The sequence below is a fragment of the Eptatretus burgeri genome, chromosome 4 (genome assembly GCF_056783735.1).
Source record: "Eptatretus burgeri isolate ZD-2024b chromosome 4, Ebu_testis_v1, whole genome shotgun sequence".
NCBI lineage: Eukaryota > Metazoa > Chordata > Myxini > Myxiniformes > Myxinidae > Eptatretus > Eptatretus burgeri.
The window spans coordinates 6,038,792-6,058,178 of record NC_140964.1 but is presented as its reverse complement, the minus strand read 5'-3'; the positions used below and the strand labels follow the sequence as shown (position 1 = coordinate 6,058,178).

General features: G+C 45.7%; 1 protein-coding gene across 4 annotated transcripts in view; it reads right to left on the bottom strand.

Moving 5' to 3' along the window:
* The window catches only part of LOC147027392 (la-related protein 4-like), an 86,610-nt gene extending 73,163 nt beyond the window's left edge, over positions 1 to 13,447 (bottom strand). The window contains exons 1-2 of one of the 4 annotated variants that reach the window (XM_085876749.1): positions 12,967 to 13,447; positions 10,889 to 11,017 (exon numbers count right to left, since the gene is read on the bottom strand). In XM_085876749.1, the coding sequence (XP_085732875.1) occupies positions 10,889 to 10,948 (60 nt within the window). In that variant the 5' untranslated portion in view covers positions 10,949 to 11,017; positions 12,967 to 13,447. Of the gene's footprint in view, positions 1 to 10,809; positions 10,826 to 10,888; positions 11,018 to 12,966 lie in introns of those variants that run through there. The other 3 variants (XM_085876750.1, XM_085876751.1, XM_085876752.1) reach the window with 3 other exon arrangements.
* Positions 13,448 to 19,387: the final 5,940 nt, after the last annotated feature.

Sequence of the window (19,387 nt, the reverse complement as noted above, 5' to 3'; positions counted from 1 at the left end):
CAAAGTGAACAAAATGATACGATCATTAAAGTGTTGTTTATAAAACGAGACTTTTTTTAAAATCGTTGTTCTTGCACAATGATGGATACAAAGGTATTCATTGTCATAGACGTGGCCAAAAATATTGGTACCCTTGCACTTTTTTCAAATAACTCAACTTTCTTGAAAAATATGTTGAAATTGACGAAAGTATTTGGTCTCTACAATTCTAAAAATTCACTGTTAATATGACAGAACCTTTGTTTTTGATTTAGAACTTAATATACTGTTGTGGCCGGAGGGGTCGGGTGAGAAGACCACGGGGAGGGGGAAGCTATCTCGGGTTCCCACCAGACTCCCCGGAATCGCTGGCCGTCACACACGGATAACTCCATGACGTGGCGGGTCGCCAACAACTCAACCATGTGACTTCGGGTCCTTCATCAAATATCAGTGACCTAAAAATAATCACATGACCTAATTACCGGGGAACACACCCTCGATACGCCTTGTCCAAACCGGATCAGATGCAGCCGAATGACACTGCCAAGGAATGTACCGGCTAAAATGAGCGGATTGTTGGGAATAAAGTCCCGACGAGGCTAGGATACGGACCATGCTGGATCAATGAAGGAAAATACAAAAACGAGCTGGGAACATTTCTGCATATTAAGTAATTATTACAGGCAGGTGAGGAAAAATATGTGGCACAGTGAATAGATTTATTTTAGTGTGTAAGCAGGGATAGAAAGAAATGTGAGGTGCGACAACAAAACATGCAACTTACAAAAGCAGACAGAGCAGACATATCCCGATATAATTCTTCTGCACTCTTAACTTAAACGAGGACAGGCACAATCTCACACACACACACACACGTACACGAAACCCCATGAAGAGGAGTTAATCTCAAGAAAGGAGATGAGGCGAATGGTCTCGTAATACCTTGCACGGTTGACCGACCGTGCTACTGAGTACGTTTTGGGGGGACGTGCCACCGAGCAATCCCGGTTCGAGGGTTGGCGCGTTGTCTCCTGCTTGATTACGATGTCGCACAGCACGTGCACCGATCCAGAGAAAGGGCGAGACAGTCAGGCATGAGGGAGGGACTTCAGGTGGAGCCAGGTGAGTGGGTTGTCCAGCGACGAGAGGCAGGCGGAGAAAGTGGGTGGGTGTAGCCAGCGGCGAGGGAGTGGAGATTCCAGAGAAGGCAGAGATCGAGAGCGAGTGGGCAGAGTGGCAGACGCGACTTGCGGAGCAGCAGGCATATGCAGAGATCGATCCAAGGCCAGGCAAAAATGATGATGACCAATGACGACGACCACCACCACTCTGGACGGCTTCGCGATCCGTCCTTTATAGGTCCGGCGTTGCAGGGCGGGGCGCCACCCCAAAGCAATGCGTCGTCACCTGAATCGGGCGCTCCCTTTGGGGCCCGGCCACCGCACGGCCTGGCCGGAAATGGCCTTATTGTACATCCAGAGAGAGATCGCGGAGCTGAAAATATCTCACTCCGAACCCAGTGATATGAATCACATTGCACTGAACTCCCGAGCCGTGCTCCGGCGACTGGCCGAGGGCCACATAGATGTGGCCAAAAATATTGGCATGCCCGCTCGGGCAAACCCGGCACACTGCCGTTGATGAATGCGCTTGCTTCGTCCAGACACCATGCGACCCGAGCGATCCAGGCTGTACAGCATGCCTCTGCTTGGTGGCGGCTGCAGAGGCAGAGGTGAGGAAGGATGTCTTCCGTCCGTGGGAGACATTGGTGGCAGTGGTGGCATGCGGAAATTGACGGTAAGATGTTATTGGAAACCCATGCGCAGAGCCGAATGGAGATGTGCGCCTTGCGTGCACCGTCCAGTGCGTTGGTAATATGCTATTGTAATCAGCATGCAGAGCCGAATGAAGGTGTGTGCTATTCGTGCACCGTACTGTGCGATGGATTGAAGGAAAGGATTGGATATAATGAGGGTAGAAAAGACCGTGCCACGTGCGTACTGTTCGGCGTTTGGATTTAACGTATGGTTCTAGTATTCCCTTTGACACTTTATCTTGCAACGGAGGATTTTTCCATTGCGCAGGTTGTGCTTCCTTTGGCCTCCGCGAGGACGCATTCTTATCATGGAGGATGTTGCTGCGGTTTTCAGAAGCAGCCGTCCCTGGTGCGGTGCCTGCTTGAATATATTTCAGGAATAAGAGGAGAAGAGTTGGAATGAAGATAGAGATATAATTAGACCTAACTATGAGATCCACACAACGGCCTTCATCCCGTTTGACCCATTAGACATGAGGGAAAGGTCTAACTGCACGTATATGAATAAAATAACTGTCTGGGGGTCACTGTATGATGGATGCCATTGCTTTAGAGGCGTGCGATTTTCAGAACCGCAAAAATATCCTTTTAAATAAGAAAATAAAAATAAATGGCATTCACAAAATTATTAACACCCTCGACGTAATATTTGGTAGCACAGCCTTTGGACAAAATAACTGCAGTCAAGCACTTCCTATAGCAATGAATGAGCTTCCTACACCTCTCTAATGGTAGTTTGGCCCACTCTTCTTATACAAACTGCTCCAGTTCTCCCAGATTTGAAGGGTGCCTTCTTCCAACTGCAGTTGTCAGATCTCCCCACAGGTGTTCAATGGGATTTAGATCGAGATTCATTGCTGGCCACTTCAGAACATTCCATGAGGGCTGGGGGGAACACATGCAGGAACGCGCAGCAAACAGCCAGGGGAAGGTGCGCAGCATGGAACAAGGAGCCAGTTGTGAGTTTGGGGAAACTAGCGGAGGGCACAGACTGCAGGGCAGTTGTACACAAAACTAGATAGATTACACTGGGGAACAAATTTTTTCTTATTATCTGTTGCATGAGATTTTTCAACTTATTCTATGTATTTTTTCAACGCTGATTTCAAATCTGAAATCAGTTTTCCTCGACATACTCTAATTTTCATGCAATTTGAAACTTGCGATTTTGACAAAAAAGGACACCCATTGCTATTTGCATGAGGGATAACTTGAGAACAAGGGGTGTGATTTTGGACTTTAGTGGAAATATACGATGCCTAAACTGCTAAATAACTTTTGACCATATTAGTTTTGCTGCTAACGATTTGCTCACGATTTATTTGACATCAATTTTCTTTATTGAGATTTATTCTTTAACTTTATGTTTTTTTCTGTTTCAGATGTGATCATGGCTTCTTAAATAAGACATAAATGTGTAAATAATCCTGATGCATTCTGTTATGTATGTGGCTGCTACACACGACTTCGTCAAAAGCGCAATATAACATCGTTTGTAAGGCGTGCCTATAAAGTCTATTTTGATGTTCCCCTTGGCGACCAAGACAAGAAATGGGTTCTCATATTGTATGTCATAATTGTGAGGAAATGCTTCGTGACTGGACAAAAGGAAAACGAAAGGGTCTGCCTTTTGGAGTTCCCATTGTTTGGCGAGGACCCAAGGACCACGTAACTGACTGCTATTTTTGCCTGGTCAAAACAAAGGGTGTCGGCAAGAAAAAAAAACGGCAAATGATCTCCTATCCCTGTATTCCCTCAGCAATTTGACCGACTCCGCACTCTGAGGAACTCCCCGTTCCAGTCTTTAATGGTTTTGTCTTATCTGAAGATGAAGGCAGTGAACATGATCAGCAAGAGCACGAGGGTCGTAATGACGGGCTTTAAGAAATGATTTCAGAATCCGAAGCCTCATCTGATACCAAACAGTCTTCAGCCCCTCAGCAGTTTAGCCAACGGGAATTGAATGACTTGGTGCGTGATTTCGGGCTCTCCAAGAAAGCAGCTGAGGTATTAGCATCCAGGCTGCAAGAAAAAAAATCTACTTGACCACTATGCAAATGTTTCATATTTCCGAAAGTGGGACCAGATCTTTGTCGCCTTTTTCTCAGAAGACAAGCAGTTTGTTTACTGCCACAATATCCCAGATCTTCTCAGGCAATTAGGTGTTACTTCATATAATCCAACAGAATGGCGATTATTTCTGGATACCTCTAAGCGCAGCCTCAAGTGTATTCTCTTGCACAATGGCAATGTTTATACAGCGGTTCCAGTTGGTCACTCAGTGCATTTGCGAGAAGAACATAATGACATAAAAATGGTCATCGACTTACTCAAATATCACGAGCACAACTGGATCATTTGTGTGGACCTGAAAATGGTCAACGTTGTCCTTGGTCAACAGAAAGGCTTCACAAAGTTTCCATGCCATCTCTGCATGTGGGAGAGCCGAGTTCGAGAGAAACACTGGATCCAGAAGGAGTGGCCCATCCGTGAAACTCTGGAAGCAGGCATGCCAAACATCGTGAATGACCCAATCGTCAGCTGAGAGAAGATCATTTTTCCCCGACTCCGTATCAAGCTCGGCTTGATGAAACAGTTTGTGAAGGCATTGAGTACTGATGGTGAATGTTTTCAACATATAGTTTCTGCTTTTCCTGCTTTGTCTTTCGAGAAAATCAAAGCAGGTGTGTTCGATGGACCTCAAATTCGTGCCCTTGTACGTGATGAGGAATTTGTAAGGAAGATGAATGACAAGGAGAAGACAGCGTGGCTGTCTTTCGTCGCAGTTATACAAAACTTTCTTGGTAACAAAAAGGCAGATAACTGAGTTTCTGGTTACTAGAATGCTGTTGGCTTTTCGCAATCTTGGGTGCAACATGAGTGTCAAGCTCCATTTCCTGAATAGTCACCTTGATCAATTCTCTGAGAACCTTCGGGCTGCAAGTGAGGAACAGGGAGAGCACTTCCATCATGACGATGGAAGAGCGCTACCAAGGGCGATGGGACAAAAATATGATGGCTGACTACTGCTTCAGCATCAAATGAGATTGCCCTGTGGAAGTCCACAAACACAAGAGCTACAAGCGCAAATTCTTGTTTGAATAGGACCTATTTGAACTTTGCATTCCATCCTTATCAATTGTTCTGAATCACCTATCGTCTGTATGTCGAAATATATGTTAATTTAAATTTGCTTTTAATTCAAATTGTAACTTACCAAATAAATGTTGAAAATGTTGAATTGCAAAATATATGTTTAATATAAATTTGCTTTTAATACAAATTGTAACTTACCAAATAAATGTTGATAATGGTGGATTGCAAAAAAATCACAGCAAAGCCACGTGGAAACAATAAGAAAAGGTTGCGAGATCTGAAGGATGAAAATGATGTCTGAGAATTTGTTTAAAAATTTTTACAATTTTAAAAACTGGAAAGAAGTAGTGACCAAATCACAATACATAAATAAATAAATAAAACGAGGAAAACCAAGCATCCAAACCGTGCTCGCAAAAGCCTGGAGTTGACACATAGTTTAACAAGTCAGAAATAGCCTTTGATGACAAGAGAAATGTTCAGGCTACACCAGGGAATGCACCTTTATACACCACTCCACCACTCCTCCCAATCCTCCCAATCCTCCCCATCGTCAAGCCACCAGGCTCCGAGAACAATCCAAAGGGAGTAAATTCGCAAATCTGTCCACTCCACAATACGAGGGATTCAATAGGCCCGATGACAAAATTATGTTGTGACAATTTTATTGTTAATGACAATGGTAAACGAGCTTTACAAAGTCACTGTTAAACTGCTCAACAAGCTCGTGTACATGAGCTGACATGACAGTCAAACCGAAACATTCATCAGGAAGTAAGGCTCAACGCTATGGCAAACAAGACTGCAACCACCATGGCCACTCTTATTGCAGTTCTACCAAACAGGACGACTAAAGGACCATTCTAATCACTGGATGTTGAACTAAGTCTTTCCAAAGAGCAAATGTTCAGACAAAAACCACCCAACAAAAATACCTGGAGGCAATGAGAAAAAAAAAAAAAACTATAAGATGAACAAGAAAATAAAACATGTATGTTACAAACTCCCACTAACAATTTTCCTCCATGTAAAACGGGTGAAAAGAAGCAGCAACATAAAAATTTTTAAAATAAAGAATTTAGAACAGCACTCTTCGATGCTGTTACAGATATGCCACGTGATAACGTCAATACCTTTGACTTGTACAAAGTTTGATTTAAATCCCTTCAGCCGTTTTCAAACATCACATTTTTAATTGACATGACCTTTGACCTCTTCATCCCACAATTTCATCAGTTTATTGAAACATCATTATACATACTTGAACCAAGCTTGAATTTGATCCCTTCAGCCGTTCTCAAGTTATCGGAGCAACGAAAACCTATGGACTCTGACCTTTGACCTCTTGATACCACCATCTCATCAGTTCATCTTCACATCATACTGTATACCAACACCAAGTATGGTTAAAATCCCATCACTGGTTCGCAAGTTAGCACAGCAACATAATTTTTACCCAACATGACCTCTGACCTCAAAATCCAATCAGTATATCTTGACATCATTACATACTTGAACCAAGTTTGACTTGGATCCCGTCAGGCATCAAGTTATCATGTTACCGAAAACCTATCAAAGACGCACGGCCAGATAAACAACCTGAAAAACATCGGCGGAGGAATAAAAACGTCAGGATGAAAATCAAATGACAAATCCTTGTGCGTCGGTTGTAAATGTGCTCGCTTTGGATTGGTGGGACAAGCTACACGAGCAGTCCAAAACTTGCTTTCTTCCTGGAGCCCTTCCACACAGCGGTCAGACCACAGCCGGCCATGCTATGTTAAAGATATATTGAAAAATACACCCGTGCGGGAGTGACGGTCATCTCTGCGAGAAAAAAACTGGCCCGACCAAATCTAGATATTGTCCCATAGATTCATATGCCACAATCAAATTCAAGATATTTTAAGAAATGTAGGAGATAGATTTTGAAAATCGTCATTTTGCAACTACATGAAGCAGTTTTCGCAAAATTCAGTCACGTGATGTGTACGTATACGAAGATATCGGTATTCTTTCGAATGGACATGAAAGACAAGGTCAGGTGCTATGCAATGACACCATTCACTAACTTTTACCATGCCCAGTAGAGAATATATAGCCTCCTGAAGGTAGGGCAGTTTTTGCAAATTTTGAAGTCACGTGACGCGAAAACGAAAGCGAAATTCGAAAATCCGTCCCAATCAAATTTAGATATTGTCCCATTCATTCATATGCCACAATCAAATTCAAGATCGCTTGAGAAATGTAGGAGGAGATAGATTTTGAAAATCGTCCTTTTCGCATTTTTTGCCAACTTTGAAGTCACGTGACACGAAAACGAAAGCGAATATCGAAAATCCGACCTGACCAAATTTAGATATTGTCCCATAGATTCATATGCTACAATCAAATTCAAGATCGCTTGAGAAATGGCGGAGGAGATGGAATTTGCAATTTTCGCAACTTCAAAGGCCTCGTGACCTTGACCTTGACCTTGAAAGTCATACCATCGTGTACGTCTCATCGACCTTTATCAGGATCACTAATGACTCGATCTACCGCTTCAACTGCATTGTGAACGGACGGACAGACGGACCGCAGGACATCGACACCCATATTATTAGGTCATGCTCGAAGAGATGACCTAAAAATGGGGACACACGTGTTCACTGCATTCAGCACAATCCCTGTTCCAGACAAACCTCGAGGTTATGCTCATCTGAAGCATAGTCTTGATGTGGAACACAAAACACACACACACACACAAAACACACACACACACACACACAAAACACACACACACACACACACACACACACACACACACAGACACACAACATACCCACACACACACACACACTCACACTCACACACACACACACGCACTCACACACACACACACACAAAGTAATACGCACAGAGAAAGTAAGACACACAGAAAGAAAGATAGAAAGAAAAACACACACAGAAAGAAAAACACACTCACAGAGAAAGAAAAACACACTCACACACAGAGAAAGAAACACACAAAGAAAAACACACACAGAGATAAAGAAAAACACTCACACACACAGGGATAAAGAAAAACACACTCGCACACACACACAGAGATCAAGAAAAACACACTCGCGCACACACACAGAGGTCAAGAAAAACACACTCGCGCACACACACAGAGATCAAGAAAAACACACTCGCGCACACACACAGAGATCAAGAAAAACACACTCGCGCACACACACAGAGATCAAGAAAAACACACTCGCGCACACACACAGAGATCAAGAAAAACACACTCGCGCACACACACAGAGATCAAGAAAAACACACTCGCGCACACACACAGAGATCAAGAAAAACACACTCGCGCACACACAGAGATCAAGAAAAACACACTCGCGCACACACAGAGATCAAGAAAAACACACTCGCGCACACACAGAGATCAAGAAAAACACACTCGCGCACACACAGAGATCAAGAAAAACACACTCGCGCACACACAGAGATCAAGAAAAACACACTCGCACACACACAGAGATCAAGAAAAACACACTCGCACACACACAGAGATCAAGAAAAACACACTCGCACACACACAGAGATCAAGAAAAACACACTCGCACACACACAGAGATCAAGAAAAACACACTCGCACACACACAGAGATCAAGAAAAACACACTCGCACACACACAGAGATCAAGAAAAACACACTCGCACACACACAGAGATCAAGAAAAACACACTCGCACACACACAGAGATCAAGAAAAACACACTCGCACACACACAGAGATCAAGAAAAACACTCGCACACACACAGAGATCAAGAAAAACACACTCGCACACACACACAGAGATCAAGAAAAACACACTCGCACACACACAGAGATCAAGAAAAACACTCGCGCACACACACAGAGATCAAGAAAAACACACTCGCACACACACAGAGATCAAGAAAAACACACTCGCACACACACAGAGATCAAGAAAAACACACTCGCACACACACAGAGATCAAGAAAAACACACTCGCACACACACAGAGATCAAGAAAAACACACTCGCACACACACAGAGAAAGAAAACCACACCCGCACACAAACAAAGAAAGAAAAACACACCACACACAGAAAGAAACACACACACACGCAGAAAGAAACACACACACACAAAGAAACTCACACACACAGAGAAATAAAAACACACACACACACACAGAAAGAAACACACACACACGCAGAAAGAAACACACACACACGCAGAAAGAAACACACACACACAGAGAAATAAAAACACACACACAGAGAAATAAAAACACACACACACACAGAGAAATAAAAACACACACACACACACACAGAGAATAAAAACACACACACACACACACACAGAGAAATAAAAACACACACACACACACACAGAGAAATAAAAACACACACACACACACACACACACACACACACACACACACACACACACACACACACACACACACACACACACACACACACACACACACACGCCGGTCGGCGGACATAGGTAGTAGACTACCCAATAGAACCTGACGTGATGGGCCCGTTCGATGGGGAATGACCTGAGGATTAAACACAAGAAAATTCATGATTCTAGCTTCAAGGGTTAATGCTGCAGATTGTTTTTTTTCGTTAAAATACCCCCACATTTAGAGGTTTTTTGGCCGTTGCTAGGCAACGGAGGGGCCCATAGCAAAGGTTCTTTCTCACACAACTAGGACATACCATGAACCTACCATACCAGTTCCATGTATATCTGACTCAGAGTCTCTGAGATATAACAAACTTCGTTTTTTTTATTGTTTTCAACCAGGGTTCATTCAAAGTCTATCTTCTCCGAAAGTTGTCATAGGATCCGGCTGGAAATTTTTGACAATATGGCTGAATGTACTGCCCACAGTCGCTCGTGGCCCGATTTTAGAAAAAATTAATTTTTTTATGATTTTTAAAAAATTTCAAAGTCCCGTTGCTAGGCAACCAAAGGGGCGTTAGCAACCAGTACCTACGCGGCACGAGGTCATAAACTGGTCCTACCACCCAAATTTCATCAAAATTGAACTGCAAGGGGGTCAAAAACCCCCGACAAACACACACACACACACGGACAGACCGACACCACAACCAACAAATAAGGGTAGATCAAAAAAAATTTTTTTAATCGAAATTTTTTTTTTTCGACTCCATCGACAACCCAAAAGAAAAACACACACACACACACACACACACACACACACACACACACACACACACACACACACACACACACACACACACACACACAAAGAAACACCACACACACACACACAAAGAAACACCACACACACACACACAAAGAAACACCACACACACACACACAAAGAAACACCACACACACACACACAAAGAAACACCACACACACACACACACACACACACACACACACACACACACACACACACACACAAAGAAACACCACACACACACACACACACACACACACACACACACACACACAAAGAAACACCACACACACACACACACACACACACAAAGAAACACCACACACACACACACACACACACAAAGAAACACCACACACACACACACACACAAAGAAACACCACACACACACACACACACAAAGAAACACCACACACACACACACACACAAAGAAACACCACACACACACACACACACACACACACACACACACACACACACACACACACACACACACACACACACACACACACACACACACACACACACACACACACACACACACACACACAGAAAGAAACAAACACACAGAAAGAAACAAACACACAGAAAGAAACAAACACACACACTCCAGCACGAGCCATTTTCCCCCCATGCACATGGCTGTGCTCATGAGGCTGAGGGTTCATTCACCGAAGAGGAAAGAGGTGCTCACGAGACCATGCCAAAGTGGCGGGAGGTACTCGTGAAACAGTGCCGCACAGACACCCACCGGCAGGACGCTGCCTTGGGCCATCTCAGCCACGGCCTCGCAGTCTTTGTCCGAAGTCATGATTATGTTCTTCGTCCGGAAATGCAACGGGAACCCACACGTGGCCGAACAGGCGGGAAGGACAACGTGCTGTGGATAAGGAGTGGGGAGAACAAGTCACGACTCGGAACATCCAACAGCGAGTAAAATGTGCTCAACAACAAATACATGGAGGTAGTGGAGGGATCACGTTCAGGGACAAAGGAAACTTGAACAAACCATCCACGAGTAGAGCCTCCGGATGAACAGTGCACGGGGATACTTCAGTGAAGTTAGATATGAGGATGCATTGAGCGAGATTGGTGGGAGGGGGGGGGGGAATGAGATTATGATGAAAATTCTTTACAAACCGGGATCCTGTTGAAACATCAAAGGCGAAAGGTACAAACTGTTGTCGCATCAAGACTATCACACAATCATCAACCACCAGATTTGGTGCACACACGCACACACACACTAAGTCCGACCCGGGGATTGTCATCCACCAACTCAGCTTAGAGCCTGGTGTTGGCTCAGTGGTTTTGGCGGCAGGCTTGAGATTTTTGGGTCCTGAGTTTGAGCCCCGTGGGCCGCTGAATTAACACCAGGTGGGGTTGACTCAGCCCGTCTGCCTTCTGAGCTTGGCGAGAGCACCGGTGAATTGGTTATAGGGGCGCCACCATACTATGTGGCAGTGGCGATGTACCATTGATCATCGCCAGTTGTCAGCATGAAAACATTCCACCACGATAAGTGGAAGTGTTGAAATAAAATTTAAAAAACCCTCAGCCTTTAAAGACCCCCGAAGACCCTTCAAGACACGTTAAAACAGAAGACCCCAAACTTCGTGACATTTTTTTTAAAGACCCCCGAAACACAAGACCCCAGATATCTCCGAGGACCCTTTTCAACTCCTCAAACCACAAAGACCCACAGACCCTCCAGACAGATTAGACAGCTTGGACCCTTGCCCACGTCGGGCTCCTTTGATCACTTGAGACCTTTTTACATGCTTGACAGATTGGATCCTTTCAACCAGTTTCTTCGACACAGACTACGATTGGAACGTACCCTTTGGAGTTATTCCAAATTCCAGAAGCTTTTAAGCACACGCACACACACACACACACACACACACACACACACACACACACACACACACACACACACACACACACACACACACACACACACACACACACGTCGTGTTCTTGCAAAACACAGACTACTTTTTTTCCTGCAACTTATGAGCAAACTCGACCCAGCCAGAGAGTGGATCGTCTGCCATCCAAAATCCTTCCTGTCGTGGGGAAGGAGGGAGGTGGGAAAGGGGAGGGAAGAGGGAAAGGTGTGGGAGGAGGACCAACGGCGGGTGCCTTTGATAGCACGAAATAAGGTCAAATCTCTCTCGAGGGTTTCGTCTCCAAAAGCAAGTTTGCCTGCAATCCGAAGTTGGAGAAAGGGGGCGTGTCCTTGTTCCTGTGACCACGCCCATTTGGTTACTTGTGGCAAGGTGGCTTCGATACGTCACGTGAAGAGCCAATCAGTACAAAAGTCCAAGCAAACATGCTCCGTGCGTTCGAGAATCGCTTAGCAACTTGGTCCTGTGAGGCTGTGTGCTGCACTTCACGTCAAATTCACCAATCACGTCATCGTTAACTGCTTTTAAAACCACGGCGGGACGAGGAGGCACACGCACAAACACCAATGACGATCATTAAAAAAAAAAAAAAAAGATCGCCCGGTATCATCGCGGGCCGACCTCGCCCAGAACATACTGAATGGCCGCTAGTCGAATAAACGCCTCACGCCGTCCGACCGAACTACGGCACCGACGATCCTCCGAGAGAGGAAAATTGAGGCACGGTCGAGCCTCGACGTTCAAGCAGGTAATCCTGTCGGGTCGTGCGGACCGAACGGCTGAAGCGCGGGCTTCGTGGAGCGATCGAGGCCTGCTGCCGGACGGACATGTGCACAGACATGGCGTCTCCGCCTGTCAAACGCTCCTCGTGACGCCCCGTGAAATGGAAGCCTCTCTCGCGCCGGCAACTCGCACTCACCTCGAACTCGTCTCTTCGGGCTCTTTTCCACGTGAGCAAAACCTTCCCGCCCGTTCTGCGCGGCTCCGCTTCTCTACTGAGGTGATGCGGCACCGACACGCGCCCGCGACCTGCGACTCGAGGGCCTCGCGCCGGCTCGTCCTCACGGGCGCGGCGTTCGAATCACTCCGCCAGCCACCGCCTCCTCCTCCTCCTCCTCCACTACCTCCACCTCTTCTTCTTCGGTCATCGTGCTGCTTGGGATTCTTATTACCTTCCTCTGCTGCGCGTCTTGTGGCGCTGGTTGGAAAGATGACTGACTAGCGGACATATCCTCGCTCGCTTCCCTCTGGGGCCTTTTTGACGACTTTGTCAAGGGCCAAGGCCGAACGCACTATTTTTCAGTGCGGATGACGATCTCGTTCCGTCGTTTGTGGCTTGCCGCAGTGCGGCGAAGTTCGGGATCTACGAGCAGCGTCCTCCCCGTCGCAACGTCATCGCGTATCAGCTGTGGCCCAGACGGCTGTCTCATGGTGACATTGCCAACTGCCGCTGTGTCCCGAATATTCGAGGCACGTGCTTGAAACGTCCTTATGTCACGCGAAGAGGTCATCATGGGGTTTTTTTTCTTCCCAAATATGGTAAACGACGGATCATTGATAACGCTGTTGTAACTATAACACCGAATAACGAAAATAAAAATCTCTTCTCTTTCATCGAGGTTATAAAAACGTTCGGTTGTGCGTTAAAATTTGCATAATTAAAAGATGATTCCAGCTGATTCCGAGAAGCACGTGCGAACCAGGTGTGGAAGGACATCGGTAAGTACACACGACGTACAAGGACCTACACTGTACTGTACTGTACTGTACTGTACTGTACTGTACTGTACTGTACTGTACATTACATGCATTTAACCCCCAACGAGGTGAAGAAGCAAAGTACAGATCGAGTCACATCACAGCCAGTGAGGAGCACACAACCTGTTGGCAACAAGTGCCGTCCACACGAACGCATTGTCTCTGCCTTGTTGGAAGCACCAGTTAGGAGGTGGGGTTGTGGTGAGGAGTGATCAATAAACCAAAACAAAAAAAGGTTCGACCAACACTAAAGCGACGTGACGCTGAACGTCACCTGCGTGTGCAACCACCACTTCACCTGCAATAATGGATGGTTGCCGGTGAAGACCGAGATTTAAATGGTCGCAATTAAAACAATCTGGTCGAACGACTCCGCATTCCTTCACTTGTGACGGTTCAAGAGGAATTTGGGGACAAAAGTTGGTTACATTTGTGGAGCGAGTCTGCAGAGGAGATTGGCAGTGGCAAGGGTCGACTAAATGCAGGTGTTCGGGAGGGTGTGGTGAGTGCAGATGGTAGGGAGGTCATTGGGAGTGCAAGCAGTAAGAAGGGCGTGGTGAGTGCAGGCGGTAGGAGGAAGGGTGTTGTGAGTGCAGGCAGGTATGAGGAAGGGTGTGGTAAGTGCAGTTTGGTCGGAGGAAGGGTGTGGTGGGTGCAGGCAGGTAGGAGGAAGAGTGTGGCGAGTGCAGGCAGGTAGGAGGAAGGGTGTGGTGAGTGCAGGCAGTTCGGAGGAAGGGTGCGATGAGTGCGGCGGGTACGGTGGACATGATGATAGACAGGGAGGGTGTGGCAAGTGCACACTGTGGAGAGGGCAAGGTAAGGTTGGTGTTGGCTTGGAGGTTGGGGTGGCTGGCCTGGGATCTTAGGGTCCTGAGTTTCAGTCCCTGTCGGCTGGTGAATTGACACCAGGTGGGGTTGACTCAGCCTGACATCCTTCCGAAGTCGGCGGAGTAAGTCCCAATGCACTAGTAATAGGGACATTGCAACAGCAGCACAGCCGTGCCATCAACCAATGATGCTACCCACAGCCTTGTGCTGCATACGAAGGAGAGGGCATGGTGATTGCAAGTGGTGGGGAGGGCCTGGCGAGTACAGGCAGTTGTGATGGAGGGTGTTGCGAGTGCAAGCTGCCATGAGGGAGGGTGTGGTGAGTGCAAGTGGTCTCGAGGAAGAGCGTAGCAAGTGCAGACAGTAGGGAGGGCATAAGTGGAAGTGGAAGAGTGTGGTGGGTAGAGGTGGCAGGGAGGTAGGGTGTGGTGATGATGTAATTGTGATTGATAAGGCCAGGCATGAAAATATCATTTTGGGAAGGGAAAGGTCATGTCAGGAATGGGAGCATGCACTGGAGCAGAATGTCACTGAGTGCACTTTTAGCTGGTACTCGAGAGACCTCCATTTGGCCATCCCCCAGGCAAATGCCTGACCATGCCATCTCCTTGAGATACCGATCAACCTGCTGCAACCATGAAGAATCACGTGGTCAGCCCGTTGGCCTCCTCTCCTCATGAGATTCCCTCATTGAGAGAATCTGATACTCAGGATCAGCATCAGAAAATGAGCCACATATCTATACAGCCAACAAATCTCATCTGAGTCTCTCTCAGCAACTGCTCGTTGGACACAAAGTCTGACCAGCGATAGCCAAGGATTCTCTGAAGAAAGCTGGAACTGAAGGAGTTAAGTCTCTGTCTCAGATCTCTCATCAGAGTCCAAGTCTCATAGCTGTAGAGCAAGACTGGAAGCACCAAAGACCTGAAAACTCAGACTTTCGTCGTCCTGCACAGGTACCGACTGTGCCACACCCCATGATCCAGTGAATCCATGACTCCCCAGGCCCGACAGAGACATCTATTGACTTCTGGCTCACAACATGCGGAGACATTAATATCATTGCCAAGGTAAGTGAATCTCTCCATGACCTCATCATCCTCACCACCAACAGGTATAGAAGATAGCGGCATCCAAGATGTCATTGAAAGCCTGGATCTTAGTTTTGACCCAGGAAACCCGAAATCCCAGTGGCTCAGACTCCTCATTCAGCACCACGAGGGCCCCCATGAGGATATCCAGCATCTCCGCAAAGATGACTGAATCATCTGTGAAATCAAGGACAGAGATCTTGACATTCCCAAACAATGCACTGCAGCTTGATCTCTCCGACATCCTTCCCAGAATCCAGGCCATATAAGCACTGAAAAGTGTGGGGGGCAGTAAACACCCCTGACAAACTCCACAATAACTGGAAATAAGTCGGAAATGGAACCAAAACACCTCGCAGGACTCCACCAGATTATAGTTCAAAAATCAGATCGATCAGGTTTGGTGGCACCCCAAAAGACCGAGAATCCTCCAGAGGGCATCCCGATTCATAGAATCAAACGCTTTGCAGAGATCAACGTAGGCTGCAAGCAGACCCCGCCGAAACTCTTGTCTACGGTCTGTGAGGACACGAAATGTAAGGACACGGTCAATCATTGATCTTGTTGGTGTAAAGCCTGACTGCTCTGGGCACTGGTGCTCAAGCAGATGGTGGCGAACCCGATCAAGAATTGTCCGAGCAAAGACCTTGCCTGGCACTGTGAGCAGCCTTACCCCTCGGTAGTTGTTGGTTTTGGTGATCACCCTTTCCTTTTCAGAGAGGGACAACAAGGCCCCTCTTCCAGTCAGTTACGATGATGCCTGTGTTCCACACAGAGCACAGAACTGCATGCAAGAACACGAGTACAGCATTTCCACCAGCCTTGAAAACTTCAGCATGGATGCCACAAATCTGAGAAGCCTTACCCCTGTCAACTGGTTCCAGACAGCCTGTGTTTCCACAAATGAAGGTGGTTCACAGTTGATTGTAGAGTCAGCAATAAGGATAGTTACAACCGTGACCTCCAATTAAACAGCTGGTGGGTCAGCCCGGTACAGCCGGTCAATGTAACCGACCCAACGGGCCTTCATTTTGGACTCCTCTGTCAAGAGCTCACCACCCTCCACTCTAACTGCAATAAACTGAGGGACAGTTTTGGAGAAATGCAATGCACAAATTCCTCTGTAAGCAGGGTGAGAATCATTTCACTTCAGGTGATGCTCCACTCGACTCCTTCACAGATTCCTTGCATATTGGCCTCCTTGTCTGCCCTCAGTGCATGTACAGTTTTATGCCTCTACTCCCTGAACAGCTCAAATCTGCCATTACGCCTGGCCCTGCGACTGGTCAATGGTATCCAGTCTCCCTTGGGAGACAAAGTTCTTCTTCACCTGACGGTGGGTTCCAAAACATCCACCGGTAACATGAAGGATGATGGTCTTGAAGGCACTCCACAACTCTTGGAGGATTCCCCAAAACATCCAGACATCACAAATCCCCACTCAGCCTGTATACAAACTCATCAGCTTCCCTCTCACCCTTAATCTTGCCAACATTCACCATAAACTGGGATGGTACCATTTTCCTGCATTTAATCTGAAACTTCAGAGTTTCAGTATCTTTTGACATTGTTCAAAAGTTAGTTTTACAATACCTATTGACGTTGTTCCATCACAATCCCACAACACAAGTTAAACATAAAAATATATCGTTTTCAGCTCCTCAATAAAATGGAATGAAGTTTGGGGGGGGGGGCATGGTTGTTTAAATATCAATGTTCATTGCTGACAGAGTCCACACAACAATGTTACTTGCAAAGTCTATCATAATGCTTCTTACATACAAAGTCCAAAACTACTGTATGTTCAAAAGCTTCGGGTTTTCACCATGTATGAGCTCTTAAATGAGCTATTTACATTCTTTATACTTTAAAAAAGAAAGTAACTCCAAAGTAAAAAGAAAAATTAGGCCTCAATGTTTCAGGCAGCATGCTCCACAAATCGACAGGAGGAAGTAACTGGAATGAATGAAAGCAGATTTTACAACAACTCACTCACCCCCCATCGGCTGATTATTGTGGGGTGCTTATTGGCTGATTATTGTGAGGTGCTGATTGGCTGTTGTATGCATGTTTGGTACATTTTGCTTATCATCGTCCAATGCCCTCAGTGTATTGCAAGCTGGAGTTGTAGGTTTTCATTTGTTAATAAGGGAGAGCCAGATATCGTGAATGGGTATTGTGTGCCAGTGACTGATGGATGTGATAAGTTTGCTGTCTGACCATATAATAGTATGCGATGATTATTGATCTGTGCATGATTGAGAATTGCTGATTTTTCCCCTTCCCCTCTTTTATTGTATGCCTGATGTTCTTTCAATCTAGTGGTGAACATCCTGCAAGTTTCACCAATGTAAACACTGAGGGCATTGGACTATGATGAGCAAAATGTACCGACCAATCGGTAACATGCATCCAATAACCAATCATCACCTCACAATAATTAGCCAATCAGCACCCCACAACAATCAGTAAATGGGGTGGGGAGGGGGGGCAGTGAGTTGTTGTCAAAGCTGCATTCATTGGTTCCTGTCGATGGGCGGAGCATGCTGCCCGAAACATTGAGGCCCACTTTCTTCTTTTTACTTTGGAGTTACTTTCTTTTTTAAAGTATAAAGAATGTAAGTATAAAGAATGATATACATGGTGAAAACCTGAAACCTTTTAACTTATTATTATTGTTCCACCATGGAAACTTTTAAACAGCACTGTATGTTCATGGAGACAAAGTTCATAACAATGTTCCTTGCAGACAGAGCCTTGAAACAAAACAACAAAATACACACACAAACACATTGGCTCGATATCACTGTGAATCACTTTACTGGTGATAACAACAATAGTAGGGTGAATATACTGATTCTGGCTCACTTTTCCCTATGTAAATGAATGGAGGATTTTCAGCGATTCCCTTTTTTTTCCCTAAAAATAAACCCCCTTTTTATCCCAAGGTATATTTATTTGTCTCCCCTTTTAACCTGGAGGTTGAACCTCATTGAATTGAACACCTGGGGGTTGAACAGCTCACTCATTGAACCTATAAAGATTTGTTCATTCTCAAATTCCTTCAATAGTTTAATTTTCTTTGCACAATAATCCCCATCTAAAATATTGACAAACAAAACATTTGAATCTTTATATTTTTTAAGATACCCCTTTTGTGCCATTACGAAATGATAAGCTTCTCTTAATGATCTCATCTGACCACCTCCTGAGCCACAGGTTATTTTTGTTAAGCCCCGCCCACTTTTCATAAGCCCCGCCCACTCTCAAATGGAATTTTTTAAAGCCCTGCCCACTTTTCTTTAAGCCTCGCCCACTTTTCACGAGGTATTCCATAAGCCACGCCCACTTTCCTCGAAGCTCCGCCCACTTTTCTGTGGATTTTTATAAGCCCCGCCCACTTTTCTGTGGATTTTTATAGGCCCCACCCACTTTAAGCCCCGCCCACTTTTCTGTGGATTTTTATAAGCCCCGCCCACTTTAAGCCCCGCCCACTTTTCTGTGGATTTTTATAAGCCCCGCCCACTTTTCATGGGGTATTTTATAAGCCACGCCCACTTTTCCTAAGCCCCGCCTACTTTTGCTAAGCCCCACCTACTCTTACATCATTTCCAGTTCATCTCTGACTCACAAAGAAATCACAAGAAAATTCCAGCATGTTAT